The 19,429-nt window shown below is 49.2% G+C and overlaps 1 protein-coding gene across 1 annotated transcript in view; it reads right to left on the reverse strand.

Moving 5' to 3' along the window:
• MED27 (mediator complex subunit 27) overlaps positions 1-19,429 on the reverse strand; it is an 81,770-nt gene that overhangs the window by 22,737 nt on the left and 39,604 nt on the right. Inside the window, exon 3 of the mRNA XM_032958687.2 lies at positions 7,879-8,009. Within this exon, the coding sequence (XP_032814578.1) occupies positions 7,879-8,009 (131 nt within the window). The remainder of the gene's footprint in view (positions 1-7,878; positions 8,010-19,429) is intronic.

The following is a 19,429-nucleotide window of genomic DNA, read 5'->3' on the forward strand; positions in this document are numbered from 1 at the left end:
TTAGAACCACGTTAGAACCGCGTTAAAACCACGTTAGAACCACGTTAGAACCGCGTTGGAACCACGCTAGAACCACGTTAGAACCGCGTAGATGGTGAGGAGTGGAGTGTGGCAAAACAACGGTGTGGTTCGTGGAGGTGTGACCGCTGAGAGCGTCTCCAAGGAGGGTTAATCACGAGAAACACGAGCGCATTTGGCAAACGGCGGAGCGCGTGGGAAGAGCGTTGATCTCGCTCGGCTTGTTCAGGATTAAAAACGCTAATCTGAGTATTCGTTATACTGCCAGTGTCTGTGTATAGTGCGGATAGTATAGTCATGCCACAAGACATCGATTGACAATGTTTTAACTCTGCGTCCATGCGTGACAAGCAAACTGTGGACGTTCTATGCAAATTGCATGATAACGTTACATCCATGCTAAATGGGCTGTGATTAATCATGGAAGCCACAACAGTAGATGGCGGTACCGCAATGGGTGCAGCCCACGGATTGATCTGGTCCAATCACTTGGATGGATGGAGTGTACTGGAACGTATTTGGCGGTACATCGGTGTGCGGTAAAAAAAAAAAACAGCAAATATTTCACAATGATCATATACTTTTCCGTGATTCGCAACCCCGGTCAGAAAATCTTGCGGGGTGGTGGTGCGTCAAAATCAGTTCTTGCGATGTCGGAAGATGAACGTCGGTTAAAATAAAAAAAAATTTGACTGTTTTTATGAGGACCGCTCTGTTATGCTGCACCGGTGTACCGCCAATGCATCCATTTGTAAATTATAATCTCTCTGTCCAAAGCTTTTGAGTGTCTCACCCTCGCGTGTGTGTTGGGGGTTTTCTCTCCGCTCTCTCGTTTCCTCTCACATGAAGCCGAGCTCTCACTATTGGACTTGGCCAAATATCCCCAATACGTACAGGATTCTCCGACAAAAAAGAGTCTTGAGACTCCGCGAGCCTTCCACGGGTAAGTAGTTAGCATCGTAAACAATTATTACATTCAGCCTGTCAATTAACCGACGTCGAATGTATGCGAAACATGCTGACGACTTCACGTGTAAACTGAGACCACGGAATAGAAGCCGTAGAACTAGGCTGCACCAACAGCGGGGAACAACACACCAACACGCGTTTGCGACGGGGATCAACACAGGCGCACGCGCGCACACGCCGGCAAAGCGTGAATAATCACACGCGCTTGTTGTCTTTGCAACTTTACAATGCAAAAGTGTATCACCGTGGATTGCGCCCGAAGCGTAAGCTATGTTAATTGGCAACCAGACGGGGTTCTCACCTGGCAATCCTCAAAAACGCCTCATTTACGATCAATGCCTGGCCTGCCAAAAATTAATTAGTGAACGCCGCCACGTCTTTATTTATTCACCTCCCGTACGCCGGCCCAGCAAGGAGAACGTGACGGGTGCTTAATGCCGACGCCGCCGCCGCCACCTGCGAAAAACGAAAATCCACGGAGCGATGGATTCGCGCGCGCGCGCGCGCGCGAGCAGGGCAAAGCGCGCAGAGGAACAATAAAGCATGTTTAAGTAGGCACCTCTGAGTTAGCGCCTTAATTAGTTTTAAATCAATCTCCTGAACTTTAAAAACAATCAGCTCGCGGGCTTTAGCATTTCGGCGTCGGGCTGAGGCCCATTCGATCGGACAGAGCAGGAGTGGCCGACGGAGAGCATCGGCCTAAATCAAAATGCATTTTTCCTGCGAGAAGTGAAAAAATCCATTAGCGCCAAGTCAATGCAAATTTACTTTATATGTAAATAGCATTACGGGCTGCCGTGTGCGCGAGCGGTGTGCGGTTTAAATCTTCATTTTGCATGAAGGGTGACAGCGGTTAAGTGAAAATAAAATTACGCGATATTAATGCATTTGGTTGAAAGCAGAGGTGGGAGCGTGGGCTGCGACGAGAGATATGAAAGCAGTCGAGCAAATCGGATAAACTCGAGAGCTCCTCCGGCTAAATCGATTCACAAACACTGCCCAGCAGTTAATAATGTTTGAAAGTACTTAACTTGCACAAGCGGCTTTTTAGCAGCCGTGTATTATTACTGATGGAGGCCCTGTGTGCGCACGTTCAAATACTGGCCACTCTCAATCGACTGCAATATTACAAAAATGTTAACTTGTAATGCGCCGCTGTACGGTATATCGCTAACGTATGAAGAATGCAGAGACAGAGGTACCAAGGAACCACAGGCAAGGGGGATAAACAGCCAGGCGCTGAGCTGGCGCCAAATTTCCACCCGCCCCCAAGTTCTACGGTCCTCTACAGTGAGGGAAAAAAGGATTTGATCGATCCCCTGCTGATTTTGTACGTTTGCCCACTGACAAAGAAATGATCAGTCTATAATTTTAATGGTAGGTTTATTTGAAGAGTGAGAGACAGAATAACAACAACAAAATCCAGCAAAACGCATGTCAAAAATGTTATAAATTAATTTGCATTTTAATGAGGGAAATAAGTATTTGACCCCTCTGCAAAACATGACTTAGTACTTGGTGGCAAAACCCTTGTTGGAAATCACAGAGGTCAGACGTTTCTTGTAGTTGGCCACCAGGTTTGCACACATCTCAGGAGAGATTTTGTCCCACTCCTCTTTGCACATCTTCTCCAAGTCATTAAGGTTTCGAGGCTGACGTTTGGCAACTTGAACCTTCAGCTCCCTCCACACATTTGCTATGGGATTAAGGTCTGGAGACTGGCTAGGCCACTCCAGGACCTTAATGTGCTTCTTCTTGAGTCACTCCTTTGTTGCCTTGGCCGTGTGTTTTAGGTTATTGTCGTGCTGGAATACCCATCCACGACCCATTTTCAATGCCCTGGCTGAGGGAAGGAGGTTCTCACTCAAGATTTGACGGTACATGGCCCCGTCCATCGTCCCTTTGATGCGGTGAAGTTGTCCTGTCCCCTTAGCAGAAAAACACCCCCAAACCATAATATTTCCACCTCCATGTTTGACGGTGGGGATGGTGTTCTTGGGGTCGTAGGCAGCATTCCTCCTCCTACAAACACGGCGAGTTGAGTTGATGCCAAAGAGCTCTATTTTGGTCTCATCTGACCACAACAATTTCACCCAGTTATCCTCTGAATCATTCAGATGTTCATTGGCAAACTTCAGACAGGCATGTAAATGTGCTTTCTTGAGCAGGGGAACCTTGCGGGCGCTGCAGGATTTCAGTCCTTCACGGCGTAGTGTGTTACCAATTGTTTTCTTGGTGACAATGGTCCCAGCTGCCTTGAGATCACTGACAAGATCCTCCCGTGTAGTTCTGGGCTGATTCCTCACCGTTCTCATGATCATTGCAACTCCACGAGGTGAGATCTTGCATGGAGCCCCAGGCCAAGGGAGATTGACAGTTCTTTTGTGTTTCTTCCATTTGCGAATAATCGCACCAACTGTTGTCACCTTCTCACCAAGCTGCTTGGCAATGGTCTTGTAGCCCATTCCAGCCTTGTGTAGGTCTACAATCTTGTCCCTGACATCCTTGGACAGCTCTTTGGTCTTGGCCATGGTGGAGAGTTTGGAATCTGATTGATTGATTGCTTCTGTGGACAGGTACCTTTTATACAGGTAACAAGCTGAGATTAGGAGCACTCCCTTTATGAGTGTGCTCCTAATCTCAGCTCGTTACCTGTATAAAAGACATCTAGGAGCCATAAATCTTCGTGATTGAGAGGGGGTCAAATACTTATTTCCCTCATTAAAATGCAAATCAATTTATAACATTTTTGACATGCGTTTTTCTGGATTTTTTTGTTGTTATTCTGCCTCTCACTGTTCAAATAAACCTACCATAAAAATTATGGACTGATCATTTCTTTGTCAGTGGGCAAACGTACAAAATCAGCAGGGGATCAAATACTTTTTCCCTCACTGTATATACTCAGGTGTTATTGCCAAATTAATGAGTGTTTATTTTATACCTACGTGACTCTACCGAAAGAACCAAAGAATATAGATGTTTACATGCGGGAGGAAAACAGAGCACCCGAAGAAAACGCATGAGTGCGGGGGTCGGGGCAATAATGTATTTCATGCAGACGGAAGAAGTGGAGTCCACATTTGCCAAACCACCTTCTCCTGGTGAGCCAGGGTATGGTACCTCGAAATCAGTGGGAAGGGAATATGACAACATTTACGCGAGTCATCGACCCAAGGTGAAGACCTGTCTACACCAATGTGACAAACACAAGATTCTACACGTCTGCAACCGATATCATATCGCAGGCCCACACCAAATGTGTCATAATTCCATCTCCCCTTTGGTTGTCTGTTCACATGCGCTGCATCACTACCTCGGTTGGTTTTATCGAACCAGCTGTCCGACTTTAACAGCCTCCGCGTTATTCAAACTGTGCGTCGTAGTGACTCAACGTTATTCTGGTTGATGTGTAACGGGTGATATCTTTAACCTGCGAATTAATGTTCTCTAATCCACTGGGCTCCTCTTGCTGTCTCTCAATGTAATTCCAGGGGGTGCGTCTCTCTCTCCATGCTTCATGCAAGTCACAGGCAACGTACTGAATGTTAATAAAAAAAAATAAGGGGGGCTTGGGCAGGGCATATGGCTTGGAAAGGATGATGAACAGTGGTAGAGAGGCAGTCAAAGGAGAGAACATGCTCGAGAGAACGTCCACAATGGATACGGAGCAATGAAATAATTTTGTCTGAAGCAGCTGGGTGGATTGTTGCATCACGAGACCGTGAGAAACGGCTATGGCTTGGGTAGGCCTTCATCCAGCACCGGATAGAACATGGCTAATGATGATGATGCAATGGTTGGCATTGTGCACCAATTAAAGTGTTCTTCCTGGTTCAGCAGTTCTACTGCTGGATTAGTTTTTCCGCCTGAGGATGATCGCTTGCATTGCGATCGAAACGTCGTGATATATTATTTTGTATTTTATTTTTCTACCTACGTGACTTTACCAAAATAACCAAAGAGTATCTCGTTTCAGATTCCACCTTGGAGGGGGGGGGGGGGTCAAGATTTGAATATTATATTTACTTGTGTTTTCTTTGCAACTGTACCATTTACCTGTGCCATCTAATCTGTATTGCCTTTTTCATTTGTACGGTCAACTTCATTCTGCTCGTTTTGAAAACTCATTTTTTGCACAAAGCGAGCACCACAAGCGCAATCATAGTCAGCCATGATCAATCCACAGCTGCATGAAGGCCTCACCGACCCGTCACCATCTCTCACGGTCCTGCGATGTTGCAATCCACCTAACACCACCTGCTCCAGAGGCGATTGCATCGCTCCATCTCCGCGGCGGTGGCGCAAAAATCATTGAGCGCCCACGACCAACTACAGTTTGCTCTCAATAGCAACATCCACTTTCTCCGCCACGCACTGATGCTCCTGCTGATTTCATTACTGCAGTCCAGATCGATGTCAAACATTTGTCCTGCTAGACAAACACTGCTGCACTCTCCATATTTTATTTCGATTATATTATGTATTACAATTTAGAGCCGTTGAGGGTACAGCTGTTACTGGCATATGCAGAGGCGTTCGGCTTTACAATTTCGCAGGGCTGAAAACTAATCCACCGCTGGATGACGGCCTCCCCAACGTCTATGTTAGACCATGTCGGTGTCGTTGCTGCTGCTGCTGCGAACAATGACATTTTTAGTTCATTGCACAGATCTATTTTATTTCACTAAAACAGAACTTGCATCCTTCTCTCGGCCTCCACTGTGAGAGATATTTGTTGTCTCGATGGGCTGACATCATCATCGCCGGCCATGATCGACCCACGGCTGAATGAAGGCCTCCCCCAGAGCTGTCGCCATCTGGCCATCGAACAAAGATGGTCAGTACATCGCGTGCTTTCAAATGCACTTCTGCAGCCGTCTGGAATGCTTTTCCTTCCGATATTAGGAAGCCACTGGTAGATGTGCACCTTTTAAATAATCATCATTTAGATTTAACTAATTTATTTAGAACTGCTTGTCGTGTTTAGTTTGTCGTCCTTCCTCTGATTAGCACAGTTGGCTATTTACACGGTGCAAAAGACGTTCAATATAAACTTCTTCGGGTCGTGCGACGTGACAATCCACCCGACCCCTGCGCCCTTCATTGCGATGTGGCTATCCCCAAACCCTTCTTCTTACAACAAAGCCCCGCGCGGCACGCGAGACCGGGCGCCGACAGTGACGTGACGAACGTTAGCCTGGCACCGGCGATTGAGCGCGGGGGTGGACTGGGTTTCCAATCCATGACCTTTCCTCCCGCAGCAAGCCACCCTCTGGGCGTCACTGCCACCGCAGTGAGGGCCCATCAGCCAAATGGTCGAATCATATCAACCGTTTTATCTTCAACAGAACCCCCCACCCCGCCCTGGATAATTTTGCTGTCCTTCTATCTGAATGCTTTTAATGTGGCTGTTTAAACCGACCATTGAATCATCACCGTTACCAACAGGCCGTATAAGGGATTCACGGCCTACCTCGAAGATTGGGTGAATTGTCACAATTCAGGATCGCGATTTGATTCAAGAATCCACTACTTTTCCATCTCATTTTAATTCTCATTATATTCTCCGTAATTTGTTTCATTTCAGTCACAAACTTGTTACGTGCCGTCATGGGGCATTATGGGTGAATGCGTATGTTTAAGATGGACTCCGTTCTAGTCCGTATTATACAGGCATATATTATCGAGCAGCATGTGTTTGGGAAAGCCAACTCCTGACCGGTATTTTCAACATTAGTCCGCCTGGTTAGCACTCAGAATGTCCGCCATATGCAAGGGAAGTGCAAGGAACCCTGGGAAATCCACGCAAGCCAGCGAGGCGGACATTTTGTTTTGCTCACAACTTTGGCGGCAAGGCCGGGCAAGAGTTAAGAAAGGGTTCCGCGTTACGGCGTCGGGCCGATGGGCCGGCGTGTCGTCCGGGCGTGGCCCCGTGCGAGCGGGCAGAGCGGATGGGACAGCTGGGGATGGCACGGGTGCCCCCACGCTAATGAACCCATCAGGACGGACAGGCCTATTTGTCAAATCACACCGCGGCGATCGATGGGGCATTGATCGTTTGCGCCGCTGAATTAACGGTGTGACGGCCTTCCTCCTGACGGCCCTCAGCGGTGCTCACCCAGCCTCTATCTCCCCCACTTCATGCTCCTCCCCCCCCCTCCACCCCGCATGCCCCACCCCCTCCCCGCAGCCCCTCAAAACCAACCGGACTTGCCACGCGTTTTCACTCGCAGCAAAAAACGTACATCACTTGATTCAATTAGGGCTCATTAACCTTTAGCGCATTAGCCGCGAAAGCTTGCGAAAGAGCGCGTATGTGCGCGGTGGTTAGCACAGATATGCGCGAGCGCGCATGTACGCGTGTTTGCACATGAGCACAATGTAACGCGAAGACGTTTGCGTTCGTTCGAGGTTAAGTGGCTTCGAGTAAGCGGTAATCAATGCTGCACGCTGCCAACACCGCGGTAGCAGGAGGGGTACTCTTAGGCTACGTGCGCACACGTGGGACGACCGATAACTCCGTGCGCGTGTGCGGTAAGGAGTGCCCTGAACCCACCGGCCCAAGTTCGATTCCTGGCCATGGCTAACATCATCTAACGTCAGCCCCCGAATGGCAAACTAATTCCGAGTTGCAAGCCGGTGGTGCCGAGTCACCTTGTGCAACACAGGGACAGCTGCCGCCCCGGGGTGCCCTTTTATGGTGCCTCGGGACCTTATGTCAATTATAACAATAATTCAGGCGCTTGATAATAAAAAAAAATATTCATAACATGCATTGTTGCTTGAAGCATTTAGGCAACGCCACACGAACGCATACAACTGCCATAAAACCGCACCCAACATGCGGAACGAAGCATCGGCTCCCTGCCCGACGGAGCAGCTACTCACTGGGTGGGCATGGTGAGGCTCGTCGGCTGCACCTTCATGCGCCGCTTGGCCGTGACGATGATCTGCGCCGAGGAGCGCTTGAGCGACTGCTGGTTGAGCAGACTGCACGCCAGGTTCGCGTGCCACTGGAGCTGTGGACACAGAGGGGCGGGCGGGGGGGGGGGGGGGGGGGGGGGAGAACCGGCACACGCGATCGCCAACGCGCACGGGACGACACGCGCCTTCGATTAGCACGGTCGGCTATGCACGGTGCGAAGGAAGGTCAACTTGCATACACACGACCCGACACTGCACGGTCAGAGTCTTAATGAATACGAGCTAACGCATTTCCAGGACTGGAGCTGGGTTGTAAGCGCTTGGGGAGAAAAGGAACGAATGCGAGGGGATACCGAAGTGGTGCAGCGGTGCAGCCGACCAACCTTCCCTCATTCGTTCACAAAGAGAATGAACATTGTGAGAGACGCCATGGCTATGGGCAAATATGAAGAGAACAACGTTCTGCGTTGCCACCTATAAGGATGCACACTTTCGTGGATCCACCTATTGTCTTTGCACACCGATATTTGCAACCGGCATTTGTTCAAGTGAGCAAACGCTCGACCGGTTTCAACCTTCTGGGTCCCTTCAGCAGAGTTGGGCCGAGAACGAGGGTGGCTACGGGGGTGGCTACGGGGTGGCTGCTGCCGAGCGCCGCCTGCACCCCCCCCCCGCCCCCCCCGTGTCCTCGACGTCGGCATGGGCGGCTATGTCAGAAGGTCGACGCGTTTTTTTTACGACGGCAATTAAATCACCGCGCGAGTTTGAATGGCGTGATAATTTGACCCCAGACGGTTTACACGGCGGGTTTAATAGCGCGAGGCACGGGTGCCTGACCCCCCCCCCTCTACTGACATGGAGAGGGAGCGGCTGGCGTGCGGAGGGGGGCCCCCGGTGCCGCCAGGCGTGCCGACGAGCTAGCGCCGCTGCTGGTGGCGTGGTGGGGGGGGCGGATACGACGAATCAATGGCAGCCGCTCCGAGCCGCGCGCCATTCTCTGTGCACTGCTGGATGAAGGGTTCTCCGCGTTGACGCCGCTCCGCCCGCTGCGCCGTGCGGCTTCAAGCCAAACTTATCGTTGTCAAGCGCCCCACCGATTTTGCCATTCGAGGAGCGCGGTTTTCATCACCGGTGTCAATTGATCAATTAGAATTGTTTCGCGTGCTCGTGATAATTTCTCTTGACAGCTCTTGTTCAATCCACTGTGGGTTGAATGGTTTCCCCGTGCCGTTTCGGTCACGGCGGTTCTTCGAGAGTACTTCACCACGCTGGTCGGTGCAGTTTGACTCAGGAAATGGGGGCCCGGGACTGGTTCAGATATCACTCTCTACTGACGCTAGCGCGGACCACACAACAAAGGCTGGATTTGCTGGGTTCACATCGTAGTAGCGCTATTGCACCACCACTCTACCCTGCGTTCACGATACATGCGTTGAATCGTGCGCGGAGGCACCAATTATTGAAAATGTATGTAAATTAGACGCATTTGTAATGCAACTTACGGAACAGGAAGGAACAAATGAGAAACAAACACAGGTAAGACAAGAAGCATTAATTCCTGAATTGAATCACAGCTCCGAGCTGTGTCAATTCATCAAATCGCAGTGGTGGGGTGGATAATTGCCAGCCCAATGACCATGTGCTACGGTCCGTGACTTACGAGTGAAGTGCAAGACTCAACAATAATTGCACACACACGCACACATCTGAAAGGTGTTTAACACGGCAGCGACTACGACACGACAGCCGGCACCTTTAAAATGACCGTCTCGCTTAGAAACACAACATTTTATTGTTTTTGCTCGCGGGGGAAACACAGGGAATAAAAAAATATATATATTCCGCGTCACGGATTCGATCAGAAAAACGCAACGGTACACAATGTTCCACCCCCCTTTTTATTTCTTAAAAAAAAAACAAAGAGGCACACTTGGGCTCAGACAGATTCCTTGCAAGAGGTTACCACTACTGTCGTGCCGTTTTGTGCAAATGAGGGCATCGGAGGTCGTAAGAGGCTATTACTTCGGCTGCTAAACAGCCGCACTAAATCCACATTAACCCAATGTTGAAACGAGGGAGGGGTGGGGGAAAGGAGGCGGAAATAAATATGCTCACCAGTGCTCAAACCTTAGCGGCTCAACAACCCCGTTCGGTGACCCCCCTGAGCGGATCTCCCACGCCTCTCTGGACGACTCGCCCGACCAAACTGCTACCGCCCCGTGCCCACCAACGCGCCTTAATTGCTTCCTGGCCGGCGTCTGTGGCCGCGAGGTTAATGAGGCGAGCGTGTTGTTAGCGACGTGCAGGCCCACCGGCATTTTGCAGGGAAAGCCCCGTGGCCCCGTGAACGTGCCAACGCGGGAGAGCCTGCATCTCTAAAAACGATTAAACTACGCCATTTTTTATTTTACCAGGTAAGGCCCACTGAGCTATAATAGCTCTTTTTCAGAAGCGACCTGGCTATCAGAAATGATAGCTCAACGAGGTGGCTTATCCCGTGGTAATTAATAACAGCCAAATACTCTAAGCGCACGTTGATTCAAAATGTGGAGGGGAAAAAAATCGGGAGGACCCGGAGAAAAATCCATGCAAGCACGGGGAAAAAACGCAAACTCCAAATATACAATTTAACACGTAGGCTTTCGTGACCACTATCATCCATAATAGAAATGTGGCTGTCGCCTGATGAAACTAGTTGTAATTACTGGCGAAACGTTGTACTCAGATTGTAAATGTTGTGGCTTGGCTCTCCAACACACAACCGTTGTGCTGTAGTAGTGACGAATTGACACGTTCTGTTTACGAGTTGGCTGTGTCGGGTGGTGGCGGGTTTTAACGACACATTTTAATATTTAAGCGAATAAAAAAAAAACCCTATTCCAAATATACAGCAGGCATCAGGGTCGGGATCGATCCCACGGCCGCCTGCATACCAGGCGAGGGAGATAACATTTCGCCATCGTAGCGCCGCGCAGCGCGGGTAAAGTATGTCAGGCGGAAAGCGTAACGGACGAGTCGATCCCGCAATCCGAGTGGACCCGTGCCCTCGCGCAAGGCTCGCGCTGAATTCCGTGCGTTAGGATGATTTGCAATGCATCCTCAAACATATGCTAATTCTATGCTAATTATATTCCCATTGCACGTATGTTGAATTGTGTTTGCTAGAATCATTTATTTTCGGTTTATGGAAATGTTATGCTTATTAAATGCGAACGTTAAGGCTAATGGTTGCTAACGTTTAGCCTAATGGGGCAAACAAACCTTTACAAATGACATAAAATAAATTCAATATAATATTCACAATACATGGACAGAGAATTGTTCTTTTCTATTCATGTATGCTTATATACATTATACTATTATGAAATGTATACATTTCGCATCTCTGCGAAAACCCAGAATCGATTCATTATTAGAATCGTGAGAGTAAACTATAATGCATCGACTTCTCAAGAGAGTGCTCATGAGACACTGTATGTTGGCACCGTGGGGAGCATAGGTCGTGCATCTGCCGTCTGTCAACCAACCCATGGAACCTGGATGTGTCCCCTGACCTCCTGCCAGAAAGCCTTCTACACCTTCACGTGGCCTCAAAGGGCACCTAGCCTGGCACAAGCACCGTGGTGATGTCACCGCCACTTAGTGGCAAATGGCAGTTCGTTGTTGTTGTTGATGAAACCAGAAGCCCCCTGCGTGGCCGATGAGTTGAGGAAAAACAATTATTTGTCATACGGAGAGACAGATACATGTAGACATATTTTGTCTGAATATCGACGTCTGACAGAAATTATTTGGTACTGCTGCATTGCCAGTGGTACACAAGCACAAATAACAAAACAACTCAACACATTTGCCCGATGTTTCAGGCAAGGGCCCTTCTTCATGGATGTGCTATAATGAAGGGCCAATTCCAGAAATGTTACCTATTGTATATTTTCTTTTAAAGCAGTCTTATTGACGAATGTGTTGTATTTCATAAAGTGAAGTGAATCATTAAAATCCCCATTCATTATGTGCATAGATGCACCGCCCTTTATTTCAATCCACTGCTGGATGAGGGCCTCCCCGTGTCGTGTTTGTCATGGGGGTCATTCAACCATACCTCATCACACTGGTCAGTGCACGTTGATGAAAGTGGGGAGAATGTGGCAGCATAGAAGCTGCCCTCTGCCGCCCACGACCGTGGTGGTCACCCACCCAAGCGCTATCGGTCATAGGCCGTCGCTTACGACCCAGGCGGAAAACAGGGTCACACTTCAGGAACGAAGTTTCAAGGCGACAAAGTTGCTCCGTGACTTCGCATCACTTCACCGCATTCTGGCAAGTCAGTTGCCTGGCGATGGCGAAAGAGGGACCTATATTAAGGAACGATGCCAGCCGACCGGTGTTTGTCAAAAGCATTAATCTCATCGTGTCCTCACGCACGCACGAAATGCGAGTCGCGCAAATTGGCCGCGCGCCCACGTTATTTTTGAGAACATTTACAGTTCTTAATTAAACTGCCAACACTTTCCGAAGATGTGTTTTTTTCTCCCCCTAAACCCCCGTTGGAGATTTTGTACGCTCTGATTAACGGGGGCATCACAAACTAGCAAAAAAAAAGTGTGCAGCCAGCAACCTTGGCCCACGAGAGGCTCTAATGGTAATACACTAAGACGCTGCTCCTGATATGGTCAAATTGCCGTGTCCTCTCAGTCGTGTAACCATCCCCGACCCTGAGACAGTCAAACAGGCTGGGCACGTTGCCTGCCAAAGCGGTCAAATCTAAACGAGGAGCGATGTGTGGGGAAAAAAAAAATCGATTCCGGTTACCCAAATGCCTGTGAACTTTGGTTATTTATACCCAGGGCACTGGAATTACCGGGGCAGCCTCAAGAATCAAAGCGTGAGCTCCAAGCAAATCTCAACATCTCCAAGGTCCCACAAACCAAAACTCCAGCGATTGTTGGAAGCACAAAAGGAATCCGTGATTTGACACGCAATTTGCTACTGGCCACCGCAATGTGGTATGGGTCAGTCCCGTGAACCTCCTCGTCACCGAGCCTTGGACACTTCACGTGGCATCAAAGTGCACCTGGCCCGGCACAGACGCCGTGGTGACGTCACCACCACTTCGTGGCGAATGGCGGCTGTGTTGTTGTTGTGGTACGGAGCAGTGTAGGCCGCAGAAGAGATGTTGCTAACACCGGGGATTGCTTTATTTTGTCTATTTTCCCTTCATTTATTGGAGCTGTAATCAGTGAAAGTGCTCATTCGGAAACACTCACAGAGTGAGCAGTGCATTACACTATGTGTTGGAGAACAGCCCAGAGAAGGAGATATCAAACTACTTCTGAGATCCCTTTAAGCGACCTCTTTTGTCCATAAACTACGGGGGTGTTGCACTTTCCTTCTGTTCGTAGCATGGCAGTCAAACTGATTTGACTTCTTACTTGAACTCTCACGCGGAATGCAGCAAAGTAAAAGCGCAAAAAACTGGATATTGAACATCGGGAGCGTTTCTCCGAGCGGCCATCCGCGACTGGGCCGAAACCGTTCCAACTCATGGCACCTGAGAACTCGGGTGAATGGTGGGCGGCTGAAAACCTGGACTCATACCCAGCATGTCAGTGGTGCCGCCTCCGAGCTCACGACTCCTGATCCGCCCGGCCAGTTCAGCATCAGGGACCGGCAAACGCCAGCCCTCGGAGTTCCCAGCCGTCAATGGTCTCTCGCGCCGCGGTCACATTCGTCCATTTAAAGCTACTGGCGCCGTGACGATACTACAGAGGGGATGTAACAAGGGATCCATTTATCGCTTCAAGAAATTTTAAGGATGCGCATGCATCAGGCCACGCACATATGAATCGATCCATCTTGAATCCACACGTGTTTGCTGTCATAAAGTGATCTCTTGATCGAATGAGCATTGAGGCGGTACTCATTTCGTGTTTACAGTTCTGAGGTCAGTGGTGGAAATTCCTCATTCCTATGCGAGGGCCGAGCCAATCCATAGGCAAACACACGTGTGTTGATACCACTACAGATGTAAGAAATTCACACCACTATATTCTACATTGCAACCAGAAGGGCAAAGAAAAAAAATCGATTCGTGACAATAAAAAAACGATACGATTCAATAAATCAAGGAAGCGGCGAATTCGTTGCATCCATGTTGCGTGGCGCGACACGCGTGCTGTTGGCATGAAGAGAATGATTGCGGAGCGGAGCGTTGATTGCATCTCGAGCATCTCGACCCAGCGTCGCGTGCAATGGGACAGGAAAGCCTTTTCCCCCCACCAACATGATGGAGCTGCCCCCACCACCAAAGCAACCCCTGCCCACCCCCACCCCCACCGCCTCCCCCCACACCCCCCAACATGCCCTACCTTTTCTGCGGAAGCTCCCACCAACGATCAAGGCACAGGACCCTACGGAGGGAAAATTCTGCAACTTGTGCGAAGGCTTTTGAGGCAGTATTCTTCGCCCCCCTCCCACCCCCCCCCCAAACCCTGTCCCCCCCCCACCCCCCTCCACACCACAGCCTACTGCCTCCTTGCCGACACAACTGCAGTTGTGTGCTATTTTGGAGGGAGGTCCCTTGAGGTGCAGGGGCTGGGTGGAGAAGGAGGAGGGGTGTTTGTCATTGTTCCAATTGCTTAAGATTCTTGATTTTTTTTCCCCCTTTCCTCTCCGGAGTCCCCCCTGAGGGTCTCTTCTTTCCCTCCATCACGTACGGCGAGAAATAATGGCGATGGCCAAGGGTGCCGCAAGGTCACCGCGGCTGCTATTGGAATGAAAGCAAAATGCTCGCGCGCGCACGCACGCTGGCAAAATACGCACACACGCGGGACAAGTCGCAGGCAATTAACAAAAACCGCACAATTGCAAAGGAATATAAATGCAATAATATCATGAACCAGAACGACTTTCACGAAACTTCAGAAGGGTACGAACGTCCTACAGCAACTCAGGCCCTTTACAAACATGAAAGTAAGCTGCCAATGTGCAGCTTTGGGGGGGGGGGGGGAGTAGGGCGGTGGGCGGGGGGGTTTCTGCCTACCTCGGGCACACACGGACACACACACGCACACAGCCAGGCACAAAAACATCCAGAATTCTACATTTTAAGCAGAGACTTGGCAGACATGTGGGACGGGTGGGGGGGGAAGTGGGGGGCTATTGGCTGCGGGCAAATCAGGGCCCTCGATCAATGTGCCTTTTTAGCCGGCGATCCGGTGGGGAGCGGAGTCATGAAAATTCATGTGCGGTGGTGGTGGTGGGGGGTGTGATAGAATTAGCATTTCAAATCATTTATAAGCCAGCACACTCGACCCTCTGCAAAGGCCACCTTCTATTGACACAAAATGCGATTGTTGCTCCCAAAATATGCCGCCCACCCCCACCGCAGCCCCGCACACATTCGGGAAAGGTTGCAGAGGGCAGGCGATGCATTTAGTTATTATAATTGGCCCTTGTTAAGATCGTTAAACGGAAACCTTGAATCCGCCGCTAAGCAGCCGCGATGGAAGCCGATGTCGGCAGTAAAAGTTTACGGGTTGTCACGACGGTTTAATGGGTTTTTACAGTTGAGGAGCACCATACAACACTGTAACGTTATTAAAACGCATGCAAATTTGGCCGCAAATGTTATGAATTCTGCCAGACATCTGCGCTCTGCCGTTTTACAGTTTATTACTTGTAGGGCCAATAAAACCCTGCGAGCCGTATGGACGGATCTTGGCTGGGGAGTCGTGGGGGTGTGGTGGTGGGGGGGTCTGAACGAGAGGGTGAAAAACGAGATGAAAAAGTGACGACTCTTGGAACGGCGAGCGACAATCGTGGCAACCAGTCGGACCGCGAGGAAGGAAAGCATCATTGCAGGCCGAATACACACACAACACAAAGATCCACTGTCTAGCCTTACCCAGACTTTTGGGGCAAGTGCTGTTAGCGAGCAGCACCTGTGAAGGCAGGCGTGGCACACGAGGGGAGGGGTGACTATCACCACCCTTTGTCTCACCAGTGATAACGATTAATCTTCATGTAATTATTCAAATTTGGCCAAAATTTCGACCACGACGCCGGCAATCCTTTTTAACGGCGACGCTGCAGTATTTATTTCACGGTTAACGCACCTGCTGCAACGAGCTGCGGACCTCTGCAACAAGCGGCGAACGCACCACCGCTGGGCAGCGCCACCGCCCCAAAGCACACCTCACATTTCGCACGCTTCTCATATAAGCAACGCGTTACAGTGGTCGGCGTGCTGGGGGTGTGGGAGGTGAAAGGAAGCATACTCTGGATGTAAGCACTCCTGGCCTTGCTCCCTAGGGGTGTTATTATAATCCAGCTTCAGCTAAAATCAAAACACACATTTCGACTCGCGCGCTGCTCGCACGCGGCTATATAGCACACAAAAAACAAAGATCCCCCGTATAGCCTTCATCAGACTTTTGGGGCAAGTTCTGTTAGCGAGCACCTACTAAGGCCAGAACGGTACACAAGGGGGTGGGGGGGTGGCCAGCACCACGTCCGACCACCTTCGTCTGACCAGTGGCGATGTTTATAAATCGCACCAGGTATTAATTTAAGGCTGAGCCGACCTAGCGGAGGCCCATGACCGGTTCAGATAATCGTCACTGGCGTTGGCCGTGAGCGGGAATCGAACTCGGGTAGCCGGATTCGTAGCACAGCGCTATAGCACACACGCACACACACAGACATACATGACCACCGAAAAACAAAGAAACGTTGATATACACAAGGTCAAAATCCACGGTAGCCGCACTACGGAATGGGGACACAGAAGCCGTCTCCCCATAAAACGAGCTTCATTTTGGCTTTAACACTTTGTAAATGGCCTCGCACAGCTGGGCGGCGCAATATACGAGCGGCTATTCCAACACCATGCTTAATGAGCCTGCGTTGGTCTTGTCACATTGTCACTGTGTAGCTTCGTGCACATCGAGAGTAAAAAGTTTGTACAGTGGAAGCAAAGCACTCTTACTTAAAGCCATGGAGCGACTCATTGATTAACATTGATTCTTAAGCGCACAATACTGTACGTATATCCAACAACGCGCGCAAAAATCGAAATTTCATGAATTATGCCAATTAAACGCCACTTTTACCGTCAAGCTTATGTGGCGAATGAGACCGTGCAAAAAGTGAAAAAAACAGGTACGATGAAGACAAGACAAAATGTGAAGATATAATTGAATCGAAACCCTTCCACAACGTTTCGATCGCAACACAAGCAACCGTATTGGAGAAAGTAGGGTGAATCATTACCCAAAAGCCTGTTTAATTAGATTGATTCATAATATAATTGCATGCATCAGTTTATGTTTCATCCATGTTTCGGGAACGTTTCCCTGCCAGGTTAGCCCAGAGGGGACCTCTGGGGGATGGTTAACCCATTCAGTCAGAAAAGCCAGCAATGATGGGAGACCTCGAGGCTGTAATTGGACACAAAATTAGCTGCTTATTTCCAGTCCGCGCACGCCGCCAAATTCACGGATTCAATCTGCATCGTAATGCAGTTCCGAGCTCTCTTCGGGTGGGAGCCGAACAAAGTTTCACTTCGACACCCCGCTCAAGCGCGTACGCGAGTGTCACAGACTTAGTAGCTGCGAATAAACGTTAAACCATTTACTCGCTCCTGAATATTTAATCTCAAAGATTACTTTTCTCTCTCTCTCTCCCCCTCTCGCTCACTTGCGCGAGTCGCACGCATGGACGTAAATGACGGAGCTCGCCGGTGACGACGGCGGCGGCGGCGAGGATGACGGAGTCGCCATGGTGGCGGCCGCGACCGGTCGTGGGGAGCGCGCGGGGGTCTCGAGCCACTCGCAGCGGCGCTCGCGGATTAACCCTTTCCCGTTCCGATGACGTACGTGGTGCAGGTCATCAGCTTTTCTTCCGATTCCATTCCGATGACGTACGTGCACGGCATCAAAACGGAACCGGAAGAAGAAATCAAATAAAATTACTTTATCGATACCGAGACTCCCACAAGGCCAAGGCGGGAGGGCTTATGGCACAGTTTGGCGCCGGCTATCGTCGAGTGCGGCGGTCGTGCCACTGCAGTTCTCTGCGGGGAGTGCAATATCTGTAAAAACAACGGCGCTACGCCTCTCTAAATAAAATTACCACCGAGCCGCTCGCGCGTTCCATCTCGGAGAAAGGGAGAGCGTTAACGTGTTCACGCACACGGGACGGAGATGAAGCATTCGCCAACAATAAAACAAATCCACCTTCTACACAGCAGGGGCGCGGAGTCGACAGCGAAAGGGCCGGACGCGGCCCGCAACTTCCTGGTTTGCAACGCAGCCCGGAAACGATAATCATCCATTTAATTGAAGAGGCTATGAAACAATTGATAAATCCTACGTCTTCACCTATATTATATGCAGTTGAATAATTACCCCCAGACAATCGACAGCCTACTGTGCTATGGCAGTTTTAAGGGCTCATCTATGGCACAGTGCTAAAACTCGTGGCTCACAGCAATACGGGGCCTGGTTTTGATTCCCGACCCAGGAACGTTTCCGCGTGGACTTTTTGTACATCCCCCCCCCCCCCCCCCCTGTTCTGCACGGGTTTCAGCCTCGTTCCCACAGCTAAGTAAGACACACAACATAACTGGCGTTGGCCAAACATTCCAATGCTGAAAAATGCAAGTTATTTATAACTCGGGGGGGGGGTACACGTAGCAACATCGCCCCTCTGCTGCAAAAACATGGCATGTGTTGTAATTGCCGGGTCTTGAAAATTTAATGAAAATACTAAAAATGTAATGAAATTTAAAAAAAAATGCGTAATTGTCTGAAATTATGTTAATTGATGAAAGTATGCGCATACATTATGCTAATTAGAGAGATATTCGTATTTAATGTATGTGAATGTATGCGATTATGCTAATACTCACCGTTATGATAATTAAGCCCTGCCTCGTTGTCGAGGGTAGTATTATCAATCGGGATAAGACAATGAATTGTATGAAGTTATGCAGGTGTGCTGTAAGTATGCTAGATTAAGCTCGGCTTCGTCGTCTAGGTTGGTAATATCAATCGGTATAATACAATTATTCTCGCTTTAACATTTACTGATTATGTATTAGTGTGTTTATGTCAGCTCTCCAAATTCAAATCTAACCGCAGGATACAGTTCTTATAAATAAGATTGTTACGCATGGACTTAGGAAGGTACCATTCTGACACTTCTATGTTAAGCAATTTTAATTTCTAAACAAAACCTTAACTCTCTAATATGCAAACTCTCATGCTTGCAATTGTCAACACAGTACTCCTGAAGATGTTCCCCTCATTGATCCATACATTTAACCCTCAATGATCACGTTTGTTAACTGGGTAACAGAACAATTGATTACTTCCTCAGAGTAACAGGAGCATATACGGCGATAGGAACAAAAAGTCCTTAAAAATGCAACGATATTCATACGAAGGCAATAAAGAAACATGTCCCGAAGGCAAGAGTAGTTATCAATTAATTAATTGGTAAGATTACGCAA

The sequence above is a fragment of the Petromyzon marinus genome, chromosome 22 (assembly GCF_048934315.1).
Source record: "Petromyzon marinus isolate PM22_M1 ecotype Great Lakes invasive population chromosome 22, UKy_Petmar_22M1.pri1.0, whole genome shotgun sequence".
NCBI lineage: Eukaryota > Metazoa > Chordata > Hyperoartia > Petromyzontiformes > Petromyzontidae > Petromyzon > Petromyzon marinus.